This window comes from Xyrauchen texanus, chromosome 2, assembly GCF_025860055.1.
Source record: "Xyrauchen texanus isolate HMW12.3.18 chromosome 2, RBS_HiC_50CHRs, whole genome shotgun sequence".
NCBI lineage: Eukaryota > Metazoa > Chordata > Actinopteri > Cypriniformes > Catostomidae > Xyrauchen > Xyrauchen texanus.
This window is the reverse complement of record NC_068277.1, coordinates 39,181,062-39,203,255: the sequence shown is the minus strand read 5'-3', so window position 1 is coordinate 39,203,255 and position 22,194 is coordinate 39,181,062. Positions and strand designations below refer to the sequence as shown.

The 22,194-nt window shown below is 42.6% G+C and overlaps 1 protein-coding gene across 2 annotated transcripts in view; it reads right to left on the bottom strand.

The window, feature by feature from the left end:
• LOC127653148 (receptor-type tyrosine-protein phosphatase N2-like) overlaps positions 1-22,194 on the bottom strand; it is a 266,087-nt gene that overhangs the window by 195,974 nt on the left and 47,919 nt on the right. For both annotated transcript variants that reach the window (XM_052139704.1, XM_052139714.1), the window contains exon 3: positions 15,035-15,148. In XM_052139704.1, the coding sequence (XP_051995664.1) occupies positions 15,035-15,148 (114 nt within the window). The remainder of the gene's footprint in view (positions 1-15,034; positions 15,149-22,194) is intronic.

Genomic DNA, 22,194 nt, shown 5'->3' with positions numbered 1-22,194 from the left:
TGAAGAGGAGCAGATGTAGAAAGATAGAGAAATAATTTGATATTCATAAACCCTCTGTGGAGGTGTGAACTGCCAAGAGCTTTGTAGAAACTGTTGACATTTGCTTTACTGACACCACTTGTGGGGATAAAAAAAAAAAAAGAAGATATTCCCTAAAACTAAATACATGTAATTATGTCTCAACAAATAGTGAATAGTATTCTCAGGATTGTTTATTTAAATGTGTTTGTAAATGTGCAATCACACAATTAAAATATATGCACAAGGACATGGGACCTTTGCTGTGTTAAAGCACTGATGCAACAAATTAACAACGATCCGTTATACAGTTTTACAGTGGAATGATGCCAGTTTAGTAATATTGTTTATACCAGGCCTTCTGAGAATGAATCTTGTGTGTGCAGGTGAGTGAATGAAAATCTGCAGACATCTAATTAGTTGCCTTATTATTGTTCTTAATTTGTACTGTATCGTTATGAATTTGCATTCTTCTGTTTGTTTTACAAGTTATTTGTTGTGCCACATATTTAATTAATTAGAACGAATTTGAACATCTGCATGTTGAATGTGAAGAACTGGTTGTAATGCAGCTGACTTTCTTCCTACAGTAGGCCTCTCAAGAGCTAATCATGTATACACCTCTCTCTCTTTTTTCTCTCACACACAAGCAAGCATACAGGTGCCATGATGGTTTTATCAGAGGCTAAGAGTTACGCTTAAATGATGCACCATTGACTCAGCCAGTAAATCCTTTTTAAAGGAACATTCCAGATTCAATAAAAGTTAAGCTCAGTCGACAGCATTTGTGACATAATGTTTTAAAATCAATTTATTAGGTAATCATCATAATGCCACAAACGCTGTCAATTAAGCTTAACTTGAATTGAACCTGAAATATTCCTTTAATTCTTTCCCCCTCCTTCAAACTCTCCATCTCCTTCAGCTGCTCTCTGCAGCTTCCTCTCTGTCTCTCTCTCTATTCATTAATAGCCTCCTTCTCTAAGAGACATCTGTAACTTATATACCATGTTGTGCTTATATACTGACCATGGTTGAAGAAAAAAGAGATAGCACAGCGCATTCTGAGTTTGCTATAATGTTAAAGTCCGAGACCCGGGACATCCAAAGAACATCTAAAGACAATAGCATTAAATAGAGGGCATCTCACAACAGGGAAAGCTGTCAGTTGCCATGATGGACCTGTATGACAAAGAGAGAGCATTCTTTATGTCCAGTCAATAGCATCGATCTAATGACACTGTGTAGGGTATGCGGCGGTTCCAGAAATTGTGTGATTTCTTTGGCTTTCTAGATGAGTGATAAAGAGAATTGTGAGTCGATGGCATTGATGTTCTCTACACTTATCTGCCTATCTGCCTCTCTCTCCCTCGCTCATGTGAAGAAGAATGTGGAAGGATGACGGTCTGCTTAAGTTTTCTGGAAGGCTTACAAAGGGTTTAATGAGATGGTTGAGAGGTGGACAGGTTTTCTCAAATACACACAAACAACTTGGTCACATTGTAAAATTACACACATACAAATGCACACCTACATTACAGGGAAAAATGGCCTGGAGAACTATATAAGATAATTGCAGACATTTAATGGTTCATCTGTCTGCTGAATTGGCCACACAATTAACAAAACACACAATCAAAGCACATGCACACGGCATAAACATATTAAATTCTGCACACACACAAATGCACACGGGATATAGAGACTTTTGAGAGGTGCCTTGCAAATTGCTCTAAAATTACTATAAAACACTGCAACGTACCACGTCAATCAAAAGTCGAAGTTTCAGACACCATCTGCATCAAAAAAGAAAAAAGAGAGAAAGAGAGAGAGAAAGCTGAACACAGCCTTTCTTCCTCCTGATTCCTCTCTCTTTATTTGGCTTGGGTAATTGGAGTAAGTCGGCCATCTCTCTGGCTCTCTAATATTCATTACCATGTTGGTAATTTACCCAGAGACGGTTCCGTGCCTTCCACGCTTTTCAACTCTCATTTATGCCTGTTTGAAAAGATCAAGCTGGGAGCAAGCCTCGGCAGCCTATTAACAGCTCAGATCCTTCACCAGGATGTACAGGATGGAGCATGCTGCCCTCAAATGGCTATGTTGGAAACTGACAAAATGGTATCACAAAAACCTACTTTGATAATACATATACATTTCTCTAAAAAGTAATGGTGCTAACATAAGCAGTTTGTAGTTTTTCTTATTTACATCCTATTAAATAACATTGTAAAGAGCATTGATTAGGTTATGGAGGTAGATCTTCATGCCTCTTAACTTGTGGAGGTACTACTTGCTATATTTAATATGGAAAATGTTTAATAAATTGCAATATTAAAGCTAAAGAATTCATTGATCATTCTCCCAAATGCTGCTTGGTTTTTTAGGAACACTGCCCAATACTAGGGCTGGGTAAAATAGAAATTTTTAGATTAATCATGTTCTTCATTTGAACGATCCCGATATAGATTTTTTTAAATCCCAAGATAATTTTATTTTACTTCAAAGTTTACTTTCTGGTTGTTGATTATTATATCTGTTAAATGAATAGCAATTGAACTGCATAGTTTGGGCCCAGAGGTTCACATTGTGTAATATATCAAGTTAGAAGTTTCCCTGTATAATTTAACATTAGCTGAGAGAGAATTCCTTTCAAATGTAAGCAAAATGAAGATTACAACTGAAATATACCCACATGAATCAGAATCTAATCAATTTGTGTACCAATACAGTCATCGTGCTAAAATGCTGAAGCCAATGTTGGTACCCTCCGAGTTAAATTTGAATATTACACAGCATTATATATTGTACATAAACAGTTTTCTTCTAATGTATGGTTATGAATGGGACAAAGTTTACAAAAGGAAACAGTTTCGTATACAGTACATTAATTTAGATTCAGATTAGTGCACATGGCATACACAATTAAGCACACACACACAAACTCTTTCCAACCGATCAACCCAGTGAGCATCATTCATAAGCATAACACTGTCAACAAAATCACTTTCAACTTCAAATATAACTAATTAGATTTGTAAATGAATTGCCTTTACATTTTTGATGAAAAAATGTTCACCACATTGTAGCAAAACTACTACACATTCTGCAGACCTATGTTTCTGCTAAATGTGTTTCTGGAGTTCTGTTCAAACAATAAGGACACAGTTACAGATTAAGTCAGCTTTACAGGTAAAGACTCAGTACGCTGCCGAGGAACAGTGATAGTACATTCAATCCAGGCCTGCTAACACAGTGTATCATTGAAAAACCTCTCTGTCATGAAAGCCCTCAGATGTCCAATTCCAAGCCCCTGAACAGTGGATGAGTGCTCAATCTCATCCTTTCATCCTGCTCTCTTTCATCTGTCCCTATGACAGACAGCAACATCGTTCCACAAAAGATGTGTGCACGTTTGGCTGTGTCAGTTTTGACTTAAGTTGAAAAGCTCTGGTGCTGATTGCGGCATGTTTCTGCTAAGGGTAAAATTCACTAGCTAAGTACATTGAGGAAACCAGAGACTGCTATGACGTTTTGATGATTTCTTTAGTCTGAAGATCATTGATCTAATCATGGCAACAAGGAACACAGCAATCAAGACCAACATGGCTACAATAGCAATTACATTTTCATTTATTCTATTTAGAATGCTAGAACACAAGCAATTCTTCTTAAGGAGACAGTAACATTAGAAGTGCAGTGTTTCCCCAAGGATTGTTTATGGGTGCGCGCATCCATGAGCCTACAACACCAGACCCCCATTTGCATATGTCGGAGGAATAATGGCTTAAAATGATCTTCATTTTAGATGGGTTACTCATGTTCGTCTTGTCATGTGTTTGTTTATTATGTACTGGGAGTTTATAATGAAATAATTTATAGTCAAATGCTTCAACGCAGAAAATTACTTTAAATATTTGTATTATGCATAAACACCAATAGATAATATAAATCTATTTAAAAGAACAAACATGTCACAGGGCTCTAGACTAACATATAGTTCTACAGATGGAGGCACCAGATTGTTAGCAACAGTGAAGGAATTTTCTTTTAATAATAATAATAACAAAATAAAAAATAGTTTTTTAAAACAATATATATATATATATATATATATATATATATATATATACACTGTTTTAATTAAGGACAAAAACACTCACCTAAAGGATTATTAGGAACACCATACTAATACTGTGTTTGACCCCCTTTCGCCTTCAGAACTGCCTTAATTCTACGTGGCATTGATTCAACAAGGTGCTGAAAGCATTCTTTAGAAATGTTGGCCCATATTGATAGGATAGCATCTTGCAGTTGATGGAGATTTGTGGGATGCACATCCAGGGCACGAAGCTCCCGTTCCACCACATCCCAAAGATGCTCTATTGGGTTGAGATCTGGTGACTGTGGGGGCCATTTTAGTACAGTGAACTCATTGTCATGTTCAAGAAACCAATTTGAAATGATTCGAGCTTTGTGACATGGTGCATTATCCTGCTGGAAGTAGCCATCAGAGGATGGGTACATGGTGGCCATAAAGGGATGGACATGGTCAGAAACAATGCTCAGGTAGGCCGTGGCATTTAAACGATGCCCAATTGGCACTAAGGGGCCTAAAGTGTGCCAAGAAAACATCCCCCACACCATTACACCACCACCACCAGCCTGCACAGTGGTAACAAGGCATGATGGATCCATGTTCTCATTCTGTTTACGCCAAACTCTGACTCTACCATCTGAATGTCTCAACAGAAACCGAGACTCATCAGACCAGGCAACATTTTTCCAGTCTTCAACTGTCCAATTTTGGTGAGCTCTTGCAAATTGTAGCCTCTTTTTCCTATTTGTAGTGGAGATGAGTGGTACCCGGTGGGGTCTTCTGCTGTTGTAGCCCATCCGCATCAAGGTTGTGCTTTGCTGCATACCTCGGTTGTAACGAGTGGTTATTTCAGGCAAAGTTGCTCTTCTATCAGCTTGAATCATTCGGCCCATTCTCCTCTGACCTCTAGCATCAACAAGGCATTTTCGCCCACAGGACTGCCGCATACTGGATGTTTTTCCCTTTTCACACCATTCTTTGTAAACCCTAGAAATGATTGTGCGTGAAAATCCCAGTAACTGAGCAGATTGTGAAATACTCAGACCGGCCCGTCTGGCACCAACAACCATGCCACGCTCAAAATTGCTTAAATAACTTTTCTTTCCCATTCTGACATTCAGTTTGGAGTTCAGGTGATTGTCTTGACCAGGACCACACCCCTAAATGCATTGAAGCAACTGCCATGTGATTGATTGATTGATTAGATAATTGCATTAATGAGAAATTGAACAGGTGTTCCTAATAATCCTTTAGGTAGGTGTAAATATACATACATTGTTTTTGTCCTTAATTAAAAATAAATTATAAAAAATAATGACATTATTGTTTATTTTATATTATTTTGTCACCGAAATGCACATTTTACAGTATAGCATTGATTTTGACTTGGTAAAAAAAAGGGTATTTATATATAGGCTTACCTAATTTATATAGGTCTAAAATGAAATATTCTAAGTGTAATTATACTGTACAGCAGCTCTTTTCGTTTCTGAAGGCAAACAAATCCATTTAGTTTTTCCTACAATGAAAGAGCAGATTCTAGAACCGATTTTAAACCGAAGATTAACTCATTGATTGTCCATAATTATTATGAAAAGTGCCATAGTTCCTCCATTAGTGTCCATAGTTTTAAATGATATTTGTAACTAGATCACAGGTAGTCACTGGTAAAACCAAGCATGGCTCCTTACAACAATAGTAAGTAACTTCAACAAAACAAACTATGGCATTTTTGAAACTACACATTTAGAAACTACAAACACTAAATAGAAACTTTTTGAAACAATATAAAACATTTCTGCCAAAATACCATCATTAAATCCATGGTACATTTTTGTTAGGATGGTGATTGTGCAGCTTTATAATTTATGTTCTGGTCAGTGTTGTTTATAATGGTGTGCCGTTAAACATGGTTTTAAAGCTACACAATGTAACTTTTGGCCCTCTAGCGGTTGAAGCATAAAACTGCAAGTTACTTGTGGAGGAACATTTTACACAAGTTGTATTTAGCCACTGCTCTTCTGGTAAATTAATCTCATGGCTTGAGCAAGGTCTCGGGAGGAAACCTGCAGAGCGGAGACTTGACGAGCTATTTTCATTTTGAAATGATGTTATTCATTAAAAATATATAACCGATATATTACTTACTTTAAGGAAGATAAACAACACTCTTAATTATATTTTAACATGATTATAAAGTGTTTTATCCACTACACATTACACAATGCTTGTATTGTACAAGACATATCATATCAAGAGGTGAAACTTGTGAAATGGCTGATATGAGTCAAGATAACAGAAGACACTTATATTACAATCTACAGCCTCAGTAGTCAATGCAATGAACGAATCGGTTACCTAACGTAACCTCAGTTCTCTCTAGAAGAGGGAACGAGTATTGCGTAAGCTAGCTTACGCTACGGGAAAGATTCATCTGTTCAGAGATATTGAAGCCAAAAAATTATCCTTAATTTTGTATCCATTGTCAACGCAGTGCAGCAGCTGCATACCTTGAGCGGGCTAGCTAGCGAGCTCATTGGTTGCTCTGCGGCAACTGCTGCAGCCTATAGACGAACTTGAGTGAACTTGCGTCCAATGACAGGCGCCCGCGCTGTCACTGTATCAAAGCCCGCCAGAATGGCCGTGGCTAGAGTGCATATAAGCGTAAGTTCATAGGCTGGAACCCTGGTTTTCATTGAATGAAGCAAAAATCGCCGTGGCGCTGAAAGCACGGCCGGCTACGCAATACTCGTTCCTCTTCTAGAGAGAACCGAGGTTACGTTAGGTAACCGATTCGTTCTCTTCACGAGAGGTTCTCTCGTATTACGTAAGCTAGCTTACGCTACGGGAACCCATTGTCAACGCCGTGCGCGCCAAGCATCCACTGCATGAGCCCCGGGGGTGGGGGGACCCGGGGGAGCCCTTGTGAGTGGGTCAATAATATTTGGCCGGCAAAAGTGCGGGCCAGTGTGTGTGTAATACATAAGCACCTAGTGTGAAGGGAAAGACAGAGCGGCGGTGCCGGTCTGTGTGGAATGTGTCCCGTCAGTGCAGCTCACCAGGGGAGCTGTAGCGTATTAAACCGCTAGTAGCTTTGCCTGCAGGGCGGACACTTCCAGATTGTAAAATCTGACAAAGGTGGAGGGGGAAGCCCAGCCCGCTGCCACACATATGTTGTGAATGGAAATCCCGCTGGACCATGCCCATGAGGAGGCCATGCCTCTAGTGGAGTGAGCCCTAATGCCTAACGGGCATGGCAGGTCTTTTGACGCGTACGCGGCAGCAATAGCGTCCACTATCCATCTAGACAGTGTCTGTCTCGAGGCGGCGAAACCTTTGGTGCGCCCTCCGAACGAAACGAAAAGCTGCCCAGAGCGTCTGAAAGAGGCGGAGCGCACAGTATACAATCTCAGTGCTCTGACTGGGCAAAGGAGATTGGCGTCGCGTTCGCTATCGGATGCTGGCAGCGCCGATAGGGAAATGATTTGTGCTCTGAAAGGAGTACCGATCACCTTGGGGACATAGCCGTGTCTAGGCTTTAAAATGACCTTGGAGTCACTTGGTCCAAACTCAAGACACGCAGCGCTGAGAGACAGCGCATGAAGGTCTCCCACACGTTTAACTGATGACAGAGCAGTTAGAAAAACGGTTTTGAGTGAAAGGTATTTAAAATCCACGGATTGAAGCGGTTCGAAAGGGGGGGCTTTCATAGCTTCGAGAACTATGGAAAGATCCCAGATAGGAACCGATGGGGGGCGCGGAGGGTTCATCCTTCTAGCTCCCCTGAGGAAGCGGATGACCAGCTCGTTTTTTCCCAGTGACTGGCCGTGCAGGTGTTCAGCAAACGCCGCGACGGCCACCACGTACACTTTGAGCGTGGATGGGGATCTGCCCTTATCCAGCAGCTCTTGTAAAAACACGAGCAGCGACGACACCCCACATGTCCGTGGGTCCAGGTCTCTGTCAGTGCACCATTTTGAAAACACAGACCATTTGGACGCATAGAGTCTTCTCGTGGAAGGGGCTCTAGCGTGTATGATAGTGTTTATTACTCCTTCTGGCAAAGCGACGGGTAGTCATTGATCACCCACGCATGCAGCGCCCAGCGCTCTAGGTGGGGATGCCAGATCGTGCCGCGAGCTTGAGAGAGGAGATCTGCTCTCACTGGAATGGGCCACGGGGCTGTCAGTGACAGCTGCGTAAGCTCCGGGAACCATGTCTGATTCTCCCAGCGCGGGGCTATGAGGAGCACCGAGTGACGCGTTTCCCTGATCCTCTGCATTACCTGTGGCAATAGCGAGACGGGAGGGAAGGCGTAAAGCGGGCGGTTGGGCCTGTCCTGGGCCAGCGCGTCCTCGCTTTTCGAGAAAAATACTGGGCAGTGAGAGTTCTCTTCTGACGCAAAGAGGTCTATCTCTGCTCTGCCGAATATGCTCCATAACTTCTGGACTGTTTGAGCGTGCAGGGACCATTCCCCTGGGGAAATATTGTCTCTGGACAGTCTGTCTGGGCCGTCGTTCAGGTGGTCTGGCACGTGCGTCGCCCTCAGCGAGCGCAGGTGGCACTGGGACCAACTCAGTATGCGTTTTGTCAGATGGAAGAGGTTCCTGGATCTGACACCGCCCTGACGGTTTAGATAGGATACCACAGATCTGTTGTCCGAACGGACCAGGACGTGGTGACCCTGAATGACCGGGAGGAAGCGCACGAGCGCGTACTCGACCGCTATCATGTCCAGACAATTTATGTGAAGGAGCTTTTCCTGAACTGACCATAGGCCAAAAACCGGAGAGCCCTCGCAGACCGCGCCCCAACCCGTGTTGGACGCGTCTGTCGAGATGACTTTTCGGCGAGATACAGCTCCCATCGTCACTCCCCGCTGATACCATTCGGCCCAGGACTGCAGAGCTGAGATACAGGTCTGAGTCACTCTGATCGGCTGGCGGCCCGTGGCCCAAGCCCGGCGAGACGCGCGGGTGTTTAGCCAATGCTGAAGCGGGCGCATGCACAGTAAACCCAGCTGAAGCACTGCTGCGGCTGAGGCCATGTAACCTAGCATTCTCTGAAATTTTTTTTTTATTTATTTTTTTTTCAGAGGCGTGAGGCTGTTCATCTGAAAAGGACGCGGCTAGTCGCTGAACACGGCGCGAGCGCTGTGTAGATAAGCGAGCCGTCATCGCCATGGAGTCTAGTTCTATTCCAAGGAAGGAAATTGCCTGACTGGGCTGTAGTGAGCTCTTGGTCCAATTGACTGCAAGACCCAAACTGTTCAGATGACTGAGGAGAACTGTCCTGTGAGACAGAAGCTCCGTATGTGACTGTGCTAAAATCAGCCAATCATCCAAATAGTTCAGAATTCGCAAGCCCTGACTCCGCAGGGGTGCGAGCGCCGCATCCATGCACTTCGTGAAAGTACGGGGTGCTAAAGACAGGCCGAAAGGAAGGACGGTGTATTGATAAACCTGGCCGTCGAAGGCGAATCTCAAGAATGGCCTGTGACGGGGATTTATTTGAATCTGAAAGTAGGCATCTTTCAGATCGACAGAAATAAACCAGTCCCCCTGGCGCACATGCGCGAGGAGTTTCCTGATTGTAAGCATTTTGAACGGTCTTTTTGCAAGCACCTTGTTCAAAACCCTGAGATCTAATATTGGTCTGAGGCCGCCGTCTTTCTTGGGGACAAGAAAATAACGGCTGTAAAACCCTGACTCGCTCAGAGAAGGTGGCACTCTCTCTATGGCCCTTTTGCACAGAAGGTTTGCTATTTCTGAACGAAGCATGCAGGCTGCTTCCGTGTTCACAGTAGTTTCGAGCCAGCTCTGAAGCGGGGAGGGCGGCGATCGAACTGTAGCAAATAGCCCTGTTTTATTGTGCTTAACACCCATTTGGATATCCCTGGGATAGCTTTCCACGCTTTGAAGCGTAACGCTAGAGGGTGAATGGCCAAGTCGCCCTGATTGCCGCACACAGCGAGCTGAACAGAATGTGTGAGCGCGCTTACTGTGCTTATGCATGACTGCTCGCAGACAGCAGGGACAGGCTGTTCTGTGAGTGATTTCCCGATTGAGGTGAATGGGGAAAGAGTCACATCTGTGAAGTGATGCGCGAGCATAGTCACGGGCATGGGACTTACATACAGAGAGGTGTTTGCTGGCCGTGTGACAGAGCGGGCAGAGAAGGGGCGTGCGCACGGATTCGTGGGTGCGTTTATTGACTCTAACACTCCAGCTGGCTGTGCCTGCTTTATGTGAGTGGGCTCTGATAGGGACACGGGAAGTGTAATGCTTGTGTGTAGGGGTGAACACTGGATTGTGGGCACATTTTCTACACATAAAAATGTTTGCTTTTTACAAGATTTCTTTGGGTCCCCGTGAAAACGGCATTTGAGTGCAGGCAAGCGGGCAGTATCACCGGCTTGTTGGCTGCTGAATCCACCACTGCAGTAGCCTGAGAGAAGGGGACTGACAGGGGGCGAAGCTTTGACGGTGGTCCGGCCGCGGCGGGACTGAGCCGTCGTTTTCTCAACAAAGCTAGGAGGACTTCGGTTGCTCAGGTTTCAGCGCAATCTTAGGCCGAGGCCCACGGGGGGGCGGCGGTCTGCGGCGGCTGTCTGAGCGCGTTCTAGGGCGGCCGCCCTGTCGACGCTGAGAAGTCTGGTTTTGCTGAGCTGGGTGCTGTGAAGAGGCTCATGCAGGAGGCTGGTCACGTGGGCGGCCTGCAGAGGAGCTAGCGCGACGAGGCAGGAAGAGATTCATGGCTTGGGTGGCTTTCTGGACTTCCGAGAAAACGGTCAACAATGCCACTCACCGCGGAACCGAAGAGACCGGACGGAGAGAGCGGCGCGTTGAGGAACGTGGAGCGTTCAGCTTCTCCCATGTCGGCTAGCGTTAGCCATAGGTGTCTCTCGGTCACAGTCAGCGCGGCCATGCACTTCCCTAGGGCTTGAGCTGCAGCTGGTGGCGCGAAGGGCGAGATCCGTCGCGCTCCTTAGATCTGAAACAGCCTCTGGGTGCCTGCCTTTCTCATCCCACTCTCGAAGAAGGTCCGCTTGGAGGATCTGTAAAACGGCCATGGAATGTAGAGCAGATGCGGCTTGGCCGGCGGCGGCACAGGCGCGGCCAACACAGGCGGAAGTAGTTCTGCAGGCCTTAGACGGGAGCACTGGCTTAGACCGGCATCTCGCGGAGGGCGGGCAAAGGTGTGCTGCTACCGAATCCTCGACCGGAGGGATGGAAGAGCTCTGCGTGGAGTTCCGGCAGGAAGGGAGTGGCCCGGGCCACGGGCGCCGCGCGGCGACGGCTCTGAAGAAAGCAGCCGTCGAGTCTGTTGGGAGTCTGCTCAGAGGGCGGTGACCACTCGAGCCCGAGGCGGTCGACGGCCTGTGTGAGGAGGCGCGTTAGTTCTTCCTCGACTCCGGCGCGGGTCCTGCTGGATTCCTGGGCTGAGGAGGAGGCTTGGGAGCCTGACCACTCCTCGCTGTCCGAAGCCATGATGGAACAGCAGCCCTTATCCTCCGCCTCGTCATCCGAGATGGCAACAGTGCGGCCGCTCGGCAGCAACTGCGCGTCCCAGGGGGGTGGGGAGGGTGAAAACGAGGCTCAAGGGAGTGGCTCCAGCGTGGTAGTCGCTTCTAACACCGGTTCCGGCAGCCTCTGGGAGCGGCGCTTCTTTCTGCACGGCGAAACGAAAGGCGGCGCGGCGGCTTCAGTTTTGAGTGATTCGAGTCGAGCCCGCAGGAGCTCGACTCGAATCAGTCGAGCTCCTGCGGGCATCGGAAGCTCCTCGCAGAGGTCGCATCCGCCGTCAGCGAGGGCGAGCCCTGCATGTTCCAGTCCCAGACAGAGAGCGCAGATGAGGTGGTGGTCTCCGGCGCTGAGAGGGGCGCGGCATGAGGCGCAGGTGGTGCGAGGCATCTTAAAAAAGACGCTCGTTGCTCTTTTTGTGAAGTTCGCTGAGGAACTAGCTTGCTCTAAAAAGGATACGTCGCCGGATGGCATAGCTCGCAGGATGGCTGAAGGTGGCGAAGACGGCCGGCTTCTTCGAGCGCTGTCCAAGCTTGCTAGATGCCCCTCGAACGGCGACGCGGCTTCTGCAGTTCAGAGATGCGAAGAGCTTCGCTGAATAGATGAAAATCAGGGTTCCAGCCTACTGAACTTACCCTTATATGCACTCTAGCCACGCCCATTCTGGCGGGCTTTGATACAGTGACGCGCGGGCGTCGTCATTGGACGCAAGTTCACTCAAGTTCGTCTATAGGCTGCAGCAGTTGCCGCAGAGCAACCAATGAGCTCGCTAGCTAGCCCGCTCAAGGTATGCAGCTGCTGCACTGCGTTGACAATGGATACAAAATTAAGGATAATTTTTTGGCTTCAATATCTCAGAAAAGATGAATCTTTCCCGTAGCGTAAGCTAGCTTACGCAATACGAGAGAACCTCTCGTAAGAGAACTATCATACTACAATAGTAGGTCTATGCACTGCAAACACTAAAAGACTGTAATACAAAAACGCAAAATGAGGATTTAATAATGATGAGATACTATATTGAACATGAAAATAATATGCAGAAATATGCAATATAACAATTACAATAATACATTTTTAATTGGAGTGGTGGTGGCATAGTGGGCTAAAGCACATAACTGTTAGTCAGAAGGTCGCTGGTTCGATCCCCACAGCCACCACCATCCTTGAGCAAGGCACTTAACTCCAGGTTGCTCCGGGGGATTGTCCCTGTAATAAGTGCACTGTAAGTCGCTTTGGATAAAAGCGTATGCCAAATGCATAATTGTAAATGTAAATGTTTATTTAGAAGTAAAGTTACAACAGAGAGATGGTTACATGCTAAAGAAATTAATCAACATTATTGTGCTATGAAATCGGTGCATTATAGACAAATTAAGATGAGAATAAATTCATGAGGAAACACCTTGTACCTATTGTGGCTTTTTAGATCTGTTTAAACATCTGCAAAAAGGATAAATTGACAAGTGTCCATACACAGATGTATTGCTTCAAAAATACTTTTTTGGCTTACACTTGATTGCAACATTTAGACCATTAGGTCTTCGTCAGGTAAAAAATAAAAAAAGAGAGAAGAAAATAGCCTAAGAAAACAGTGGCACACACATTTAGAGACACAATTTGGGAATCTTGAAACTGCAGCAATGTTATAAAATACTCATGTTAAATAAAATACTCAGAGGTCATGAATAGCAGTAACTTAACTGTAAAAAAATAAAAACTTATAAACACATTATCATTGGTACATATGAGCAATGTTCGATTAATTAAAGCATGACAAACCTTATAGCAGGTAAACAGCTTTGCCAAACAGTAAAAAAAAACATCAAACCCATTAGGAGAGTAATTTCACTCCGCTGCTGTCCTGAAACTCCTGAAACTGCGACTGTCGCATTCACTTCCCTCTTCTCGTGACACAGCCGGACCTTCTTTCTCAGCTTTCGTATATGACATAAACATGCAAGGATGAATGATGAATGCCTGCGATTTCGCACCAAATCTGACCCACAGCTCAAATTCCCTCAAAATAAAAATCATTATTGTAGGCTTCTTGTAGTGAATCGGGGTAAGACAAGAACATGGTTTTGAACATGGATTTTTTTATGTACTCACTCAAATATGAAACTTTTTTAATTTTAACCTATTGAATGTAAAATGCGAACAATTCAAACAGACATGCAAGAGCGCTGACAGAAAGGATAAGAAAGACAAACAGGTAAACATGGGAACTGGATGTTGACCGTGATTTCAGGAATACCACATGATGCATCAACGTTCTTGTTGGTCCTGGAACAACATTTCAATCAACCGATCAGATTTTAGGGTTAGGTTTAGGATTAATGTTGGGTTAGGCTTAGGGCTATGGTCAGTGGCAAACCATTCTTATAAAACTAGCACTTCCCTCTAATTTTAGGTGTAGGAGAGGGTTAAGAGTAGGGGCAGGGTTAGGACAAATTTTCTTTAAAAAATGTTTTTCCTGGACCTATAAAAGATGTTCCAACTAAGGCTAGGAGATAAAACAATATCGATATTTACCGAAAAAATTAATTTCCAATATTGATGATAAATATTTAGCTTATGTTCTACGTCTAGATGTTCTGATCAGGTACATCTTGCTAAATACGCAAGCACTTTGGCAAAGATATACACACTATAAACACATACTAGGTAAATGAATCACAGTCATGAAAGCAGCCAGTTAGGAAGTATTAGCAGGCTAGCGGCTAAATAGCCCTTCTGTCATGAAATCGTTAATGAGGCTCTGTAGCCGCTAGCTATCTGGCTATTATGATATTGTTGTGTGCCGAAACAATACAGAACTGACAATACAATACAGCTATCAATTGAACACAACAACATCTCTTACATCCACACCATTGATGTTTATTTATGTACTATTTAGTTAAAAAAAAATCCAGATCCATACAGCTGTTACAGCCAAGAAAGTGTTTCTTCTTGTGCTCTTTACTGGCAGTTGGAAATCCAGTTTATGGGGCATTACAACCACCTACTGAGCTGGAGTGTGGGGCGTCACAAAGTCATTCAGTGGACTCAAACAGTGGACAGTTGAAGATTATGAAGTTGGCAGAATTTAATCAAAAAGAGATCATAGACCTTATGTAAGATTAAATCCTAAACTGGGTTTACATTAAATTTAACTTACCTTCTGGGGTTTACTTGTAAACAAACAAGTTATTTATATTTGTTCTTAAGGACCAACAAACACGTAGAAGGCATTTCCTCCCCCATTAATTGTATGAAATGTATTTTGTGATAAATATTGATATCGAACTATATGAGAAAAAATATTGTTTTTGTATATTTTTTGGCCATAATGCCCAGCCCTGGTTCCAACAGATACATGGTAAAATCACTCAGTGACCCAATGTGATACCTCTTTGGGACAGCTTCTGGAGAACAATCCTCAAACGCTGAATAGCTTCTGGAGACACATCATAGGTGTAGGAAACTGTGCCTGAATAATGCTGACATCGCCCAAACACTCCATCTGAAAAACAAACACACAGACATCTTTTACAAACACATAAGGTATGGCAAAAAGAAAATCAACTGCAAATATATTTTACTCATACTATTTCTACTTTCATTCTTCAAGATATGAACAGTTTATACTCAAACCTCCCCAATAACACACTGTTTGTTGCACCAATCCCAAATAATCAAATTATAAGCAACCATTATATTAGACTCAAACTATATGCTTTATTGAGTAAATTAATACTTTATATCATGTACTCTTTAAATATGCAAGAAACCATAACGCTTTAGTTTGTGATAGTGACAACCAAGATAAGATCATTCAAGAAGAAAACTGGCATGAGGGAATAGCACAACTGTTTGTGTCCACTGATCATCAGTTTGTTTTGTAGAATGTTGAAGTTTCTGCTTGGTGCCATAATAGCCACAGGGGTTTAGGGTATTTCTTTCTTTATTTCCTTTTTGACACTTTCAAGATAAGCACACAGACCAACAGGAAATGCACCCATACACAGTCAGACAAACACACATTTTCTGGACCCTTGATTATCTCTCCATCACCAGGGACCCAGTGCCACTCAATAGTTTGTTGCTAAGCAACCCAAACCATAGCTCAGATTGGCTTCATAATTCAATGGCTATCTGGGCGAACAGGGAGGATAGAGGGTATAGCAGCTGTCCTCACAAGGAATACTAATGACCACAAGTTTCCCTGCACCATTTTAGAGGAGTTTTCATATATTTTCTGTAAGAGCTCATCTGGGACATGGCGTGACTGCCTCTGTCAGACTAATATCCTTAGATAAATCATACATGGTTTTTAAGATTTTTGTGCTACAGCATCATTGTTTTATTGTCAATAATTCTGTCATTGTAAATTACAGACTGGCTCACTGATTATCTTTGGGCAATCACAAGTAGCTTTTTTTTCAGGATGGAATTCTAATATGTGAGCATAATAACATTAGAACACAGTAGGGAAGAGAGAGGTGGAGAGAGAAATAGAGAGAACAAGAGTAATACAAAAACATTTCAAATCCAGCAATGAAAGGAACCACGAGATTAAGTATTTCAAATGAAGAATGAAAACAACAAATATAGCTATAGTCTAAATTTCATAGCCAACTTTAGCTTTTGAATACTAAATATCTTGCTCTAAAAAAACATTCCATGTAAAAACTTTTGCATACGCATCAGACACATGACATAACCAACAGCAAACCAACCATTTTTTTTTCTGCCTCCATGACGGTTCCCATAGCAACATCCTCACTGCCGGCTGCCTCTTTTTCTGAGCCGTCTCCGAGAATAATCACTCTAATTACAGTCATCGCACTCAAATATACTGTAGAATCGGCTGCACTTCCAGTGCTCCATTCCTCTAGCTCTACACTGTACAACCATAAAATAGAGCCTTAGGGAAATAGGGTGAGTGGTATAAAATCTATCAGGCAGTTTGAATTATCAAACACGACACATTCGCTTCCCACTTGGTGGTAAATGATATGCCTCTAGAACTGTGCACTTTGTCACTCATTTGCAATCGCTCTTAATACTGGCAAAGATAGGCTTACTAACTGTTCTAAGAACCCTGTTAGGTCAGTCTTTTCAAGAAAATCCAGGGCTGCGCTATGATTAGTATTTTGTCTGTTCTGTCCTCTAATAGATCAGACCAAAAGTGAAAATGGATCATATAGATAGAGACTTCACAACTTTTGGTCCATTTTGACAAGCTCTAGATCTCTCACACTGAATGTGGATTGCTGCCTTGGAAGCTCACAGTACAAGCTGACAAATGGTTCAAAGCAATTAATATTCCCACCTACATACACTGCAAAATGTTTTGACAGATAATCAAAAGAAATATGTACGTATATGTAGGTTTTATTCCTTATACAATATTATTTAGCACAACTAAATTAACATTAGGTTAAACAAACAACAGTCATTTTTAAGTGTTGATCAAGTAGAATCCTGATGGAGGGAACGAGACGTTGTGTCGAAGAAGCGACACTAGGGATCTCTCTTGAGTGCCTTTTGCATCTCTGATCTATGAGAAAAGGCCAATGAGAAATTGGCAGCCAGAATTTGCATGCCACGCCCACCGGACATATGGGTACAAAGCGAAGGAAATTCATCTGTTTCATTCAGTATTTTTCTGAGGAGACAATACATTTCGGCCGCAACAGTGGCTCGGTTCAGCGACATGTCAGGGAGGACACAACGTCTCGTTTCCTCCATCAGGGAACGGAGGTTACATCCGGCGGCTGGAGTGGCGTTCCTTCTGAGGAAGGAAACCCGTGACCACAACGTTGCCATGGTCATGTTCTCGCAATGAGAACATGAGCCATTCACAAACGCTGCCTCGGTGTGATCGCTGCCCAGACACACGAGACAGCGCCTGTGGCCGTCAGGAGCAGAGAGCACTCTATCGCATCCAGAAACTACACAGAGGCTGAAGGCCATCTTTATAAAGACGCGTCCTGAAAAGGACATTCAACACCAGCTGTGGTTGCTCTTTTAGAGGAAATAACTCTTTTAGAGAAATAAACTCTAAATGCGCCCAGGGGCAAAGCTGCACTGCCGTCAGGGTTACCAGGATATCATGTTTGGGGGGGCATTTGGCTTGTTTGGGGGGGCAACATAAACAGTTGAAAAAATCGGCGCAAAATTAAGCTATACTACACACAATCTGTTTTAGTGCATATCTTTTTCTAAGCCAGGAACCCAGAGGCACAGGGCCCCTATTAGACTATAGGGCTTAAACTGGATTTTTTGATGTGTCAGACCTCACTCATCTGCTAGCGATGGAAAAATATGCACAAAACAATCCACTTTTAAATTGTAATTTATCATCAGATGCAGAGGCGTTTCCAGCATTGAAGGACATCCGGGGCTTAGCAAAGACAATTTTATTTTCACACTAGCAACCACTTCTCTGTAGTCCAAAGCTGGTGAGAGGGTATTCTTTGAGTTTTGCTCTGGCTGGGCCTGTTTCTACAGTTCCTAAATCTTCCACTCTAGTACTATCCTCAACATCCTCTCTCCTCCCTGAATCATCTGTGATGCAAAAGAACAGATACAGCACATAACTTATTGCAAATCAGCTTCAAACAACTAATTCATCAAGTGCTACATATGTCAAATTGTAGACCAATACCATTGAAGAAAATGTATTGGGAAGAGCAGATCAGTGGGATTGCCCTAAGATCTATCATGATTCTTGAATTTTCATGTACATTAACATAAAGTCATCACAAAAGAGTTATATTATAGTGAGTAAAGTGAGGTAAAAAAAAATTGAATATAAATAATTTATATTTTTTGACATAAATAGTGAAAATGACGTATAAGATCCTAAGTTAAAGCAATACATGAATGACTTTAGTCTAAGTTCATTGACACACTATGGCATCAAACTGTATATTTTAAATAAAAACATAAAAAAAAAACAACAACCTTCATGCCACCATATACCCGACGCGACGATACAGAGCAACGCTGCCTCAGCATTCTCATAAATAATAAGGACCAGTACTGGCTATATAATCAATCAGTAACAAAGACTAAAAAGCAAAAACACATCCTACCTTTAGAAAAGCTGCAGTTGACGAGTGGAAGTGTTAAACTTCCTTAGAACAAGGTCTTTCCATTCGTTGCGTATTTTCTTTGTAAGGTCCCGCTCAAATTCAAGTTGCACGAGCTGAGCCTTAAGGGTGTGTTTTAGGGTGACTACCTGGCTATTGCTCTGTTGCAGGTCAGCAGACCTGATTTTGCGGGACACGAGGGAGAGATAACTTACTATTATTGTATTAGGTGAATGAATATTGATTTTATATTAGATGTATTTTTGCAGTGATGTTAAATGTGAAACTTCGGTGGTATACCCTGCACTCACCTTTTTAGGGTCACTTGTAACTGGTTTTAACCATGTATATATTTTCTCAAATTATTTATTATACTGAACGAAGAAACATTTTCTTCTCGGAGCTCGGATAGACCCATTTTTCCCAGTGTTTTCCCGCTCTGGCAAGGAAAAAGGCAGCGCTAGCGCTACGCATGTTCAGTGTTTTATTATTAACTGTTTTTTATAGTGATTTTGTAATTAAAGGACGATGAAATAAAATGATGCCGAAATAATAATAATAAAAAAAAGATAATACAGACAAAATTGAAATGCGGGACACTGCTTATTGCTTGCAGGACGCGGGACAAAGCTTCCAATTTCGGGACTGTTTCGCAAAATGCGGGACAGGTGGTCACCCTAGTGTGGTTCATTGCTCGTCTGTTGTCCGTGAAAATATTCTTGAGCACAGAAAATGAGTTCTCACACATAGAGGCCCCGAATGTGACAGCGAGTTTAAGTGCGGACAAAACATAGCTTCAAGTACTTTGTGACGTTCAGAGAGAAGTCTCTAGTAGTCATCATCTGCTGGCTTTCCTCCGTTTTGATTCTGGAGATATATTGCTTTGCAACAATTCACTCCGATTCCACAATGTTAGAATTAGTTAAATCCATGATAGGCTTTATGGACTTTATGGACAAAAAAGGTCTCAACTTAGTTTTTCTGGGTCAAGAGCGGCAAGTGCTGTGGCAAACTTTGAATTACGTTCACTGAAACGCACTTCCATTTCACCAAGAATATGATCCAAAGCCTGCGTAGCTCCACTTTATCATTGATGTTGGCTCCAGTTGTTTCTTCAACTACATACTCAGGTTCTTGTTTACCTGTCGACTCGGTTTTGCTGGGACAGGTGTATCTTTCGTGCTCGCTGTAACTGTGTCCCAGAGAATGCTGAATTCATCTTCGCTGCCGAGATTGTGCGCATATACATACAAGCTGCTAGTGAAGTAATTTAGTCACGAGTGCAGATGCAAATTTGCAAAGCTGATTTAATCATGGTAAAACTAAATTCATTTACAAAATAGATTTTTTTTTATATATAGCCTATATATTTAATTATAATATGTCAGGAATAAGAGGGCACAGTGGTAGCCTGCCTGTTGCTGAGACTCAGCGGCTGAAATCACGTTCCGAGGCAGGGTGGTTTGCTGACCAGAGGTGAGGGGGCACAGTGACCTAGGTGGCCGGGCCAGGCCCCCTGGGGCCCCCTCGTGGCGCCGACCCTGCGTTAACTCGCCACTAAGTAATGTTAGTTGATGTCAAGGACTGTGCAAGCTCCTCCCCTACCTGCTGCATATTCAACAGAGAGGAAGAAACGGAGTCGCCCATAGGCTACCGACAGCAAAGGAACTTATTCTATAGGCTAGATTATGCCTATGTCTATTTTTACAGGCTGTATGCAGTATGTGCCAAGCCAAAGCACAATGAAATAAGGCAACTTGTGATTTCGGGGGTTTACATAGGCTTTTGTCCGGTTTCATATTTGTCAGTCAACTACTCAAAATATATTCGGGGCTACACTCAAAACAACAGATGGACAGATTATTTCTCAAATTCTCAGGGGAGGCAGAGCTTATCCTAGGGGAGGCACTGCCTCCCCCAGCCTCCCCCTAGACACGCCCTGACTGCCGTGCAGAGAAGGGAGAAAGCCGCTGATCTGCGACGTAGATCCAACAACAACTGCACCCAGAGAAGGGAAGAACAGTGTGTGACTCGAAGCTCGCTGCGTACACAACCAGTCGGCTCCGAAGAAAATTTCTGAATGAAACAGATGCATTTCCCTCTCTTTATAACCGTATGTCTGGGGGAGGAACATGCAAATTCTGTCTGCCAATTTCTCATTGGCCTTTTCTCATAGATCAGAGATGCAAAAGGCGATCAAGAGAGACCCCTAGTGTCGCTTCTTCGACACAACGTCGAAGTGAGTGACAGACGGGGAACTGCAAATCACCAAAAACGTATAAATAATCAATGTTAAATAAAGAAAAGGTCAAATTTAAGCTTGCAATTATATTGAAACCTCTTAATATAGGCTTTTAAAAAAGAACAATAAAATGTTTTAAAAGTCTCATAATCATTGGCAAACACTGTGTCGATGTGCACTGAAACAAAATATATTTTATAGTGAAGTAAATATAGCAGAAAAAAATAAGTATTTTCAACAATGAATAAGTTAAAGTGTGAATTTGAAATATTAAATACATTTACATTTTTTTTCAATTCAGACATGTAAAAATGTATGCTCAAGTTTATAATAAATATTATTTATGTTTGTATTATATCTTTACAAAGCATCATGTACCAGTCCTGAAGTAGAAAACCTTGTCATATTTATTTGCTAATTTAAGTACATTTCACAACTACATTAAATATGTACATTTTACTTAACTTTTTTAAGCTGGTGTTCTCAGCATGCACTGGGCTTGAATAATTAATGAGCTTGAATGGTTTCACTGTTTGCAAGTTGATTTACACTGTTTTAATTGTTGATTTCATTGATAGGTTTGGTAAATTATTTGGTGAAGTTGAATGTTTCTATTCACAATTACCCATTCATGATAAAAAAAATTATTTTTTAAATCTGTTAGTATCATGGTGTTTTGTGCACTTAGTGTTGAGGTTTGCATGCACAGCTCTGTCTGTTACTTCACTTGCCATTAAAGCAATTTAATTTTTTTATGATTGTATACATGGCATGCATTAAGCATCCAAGTGATTCTTTACTTGAAAATATGGTCTGTTAAATTTACCAACAATTTCTTGGAAATGTTTTCCTAGGGTTTTATTAAGTAAACCCTATTCCAAATGGTTTTCAGTGTATTTACACTGACATAATCTTACCTGATGAAAGAATCTCGTCCTCTGTCTCATCAAAGTCACTTCTAGTTATAAATATTATATTGTAGTGACAACATGCAATTTAAAGTGATGTAAATCATTTCACATGCTGCTATTCTTGCGATATACCACAAGGAGGAGACTCAACGAGCAAAAAGGGTGACTGGTACACTGTTGTTACCCAGATCACAGCACTGCCGTCTTGTATATGTGAAATGAATGGGTGAAATGTTTTTATGTCCTGACTATTTTAGTTGTGTTTGAGTTTTTTTAAGATCCAGAACTGTATGAAAATCATCCTACCTGTACTGTT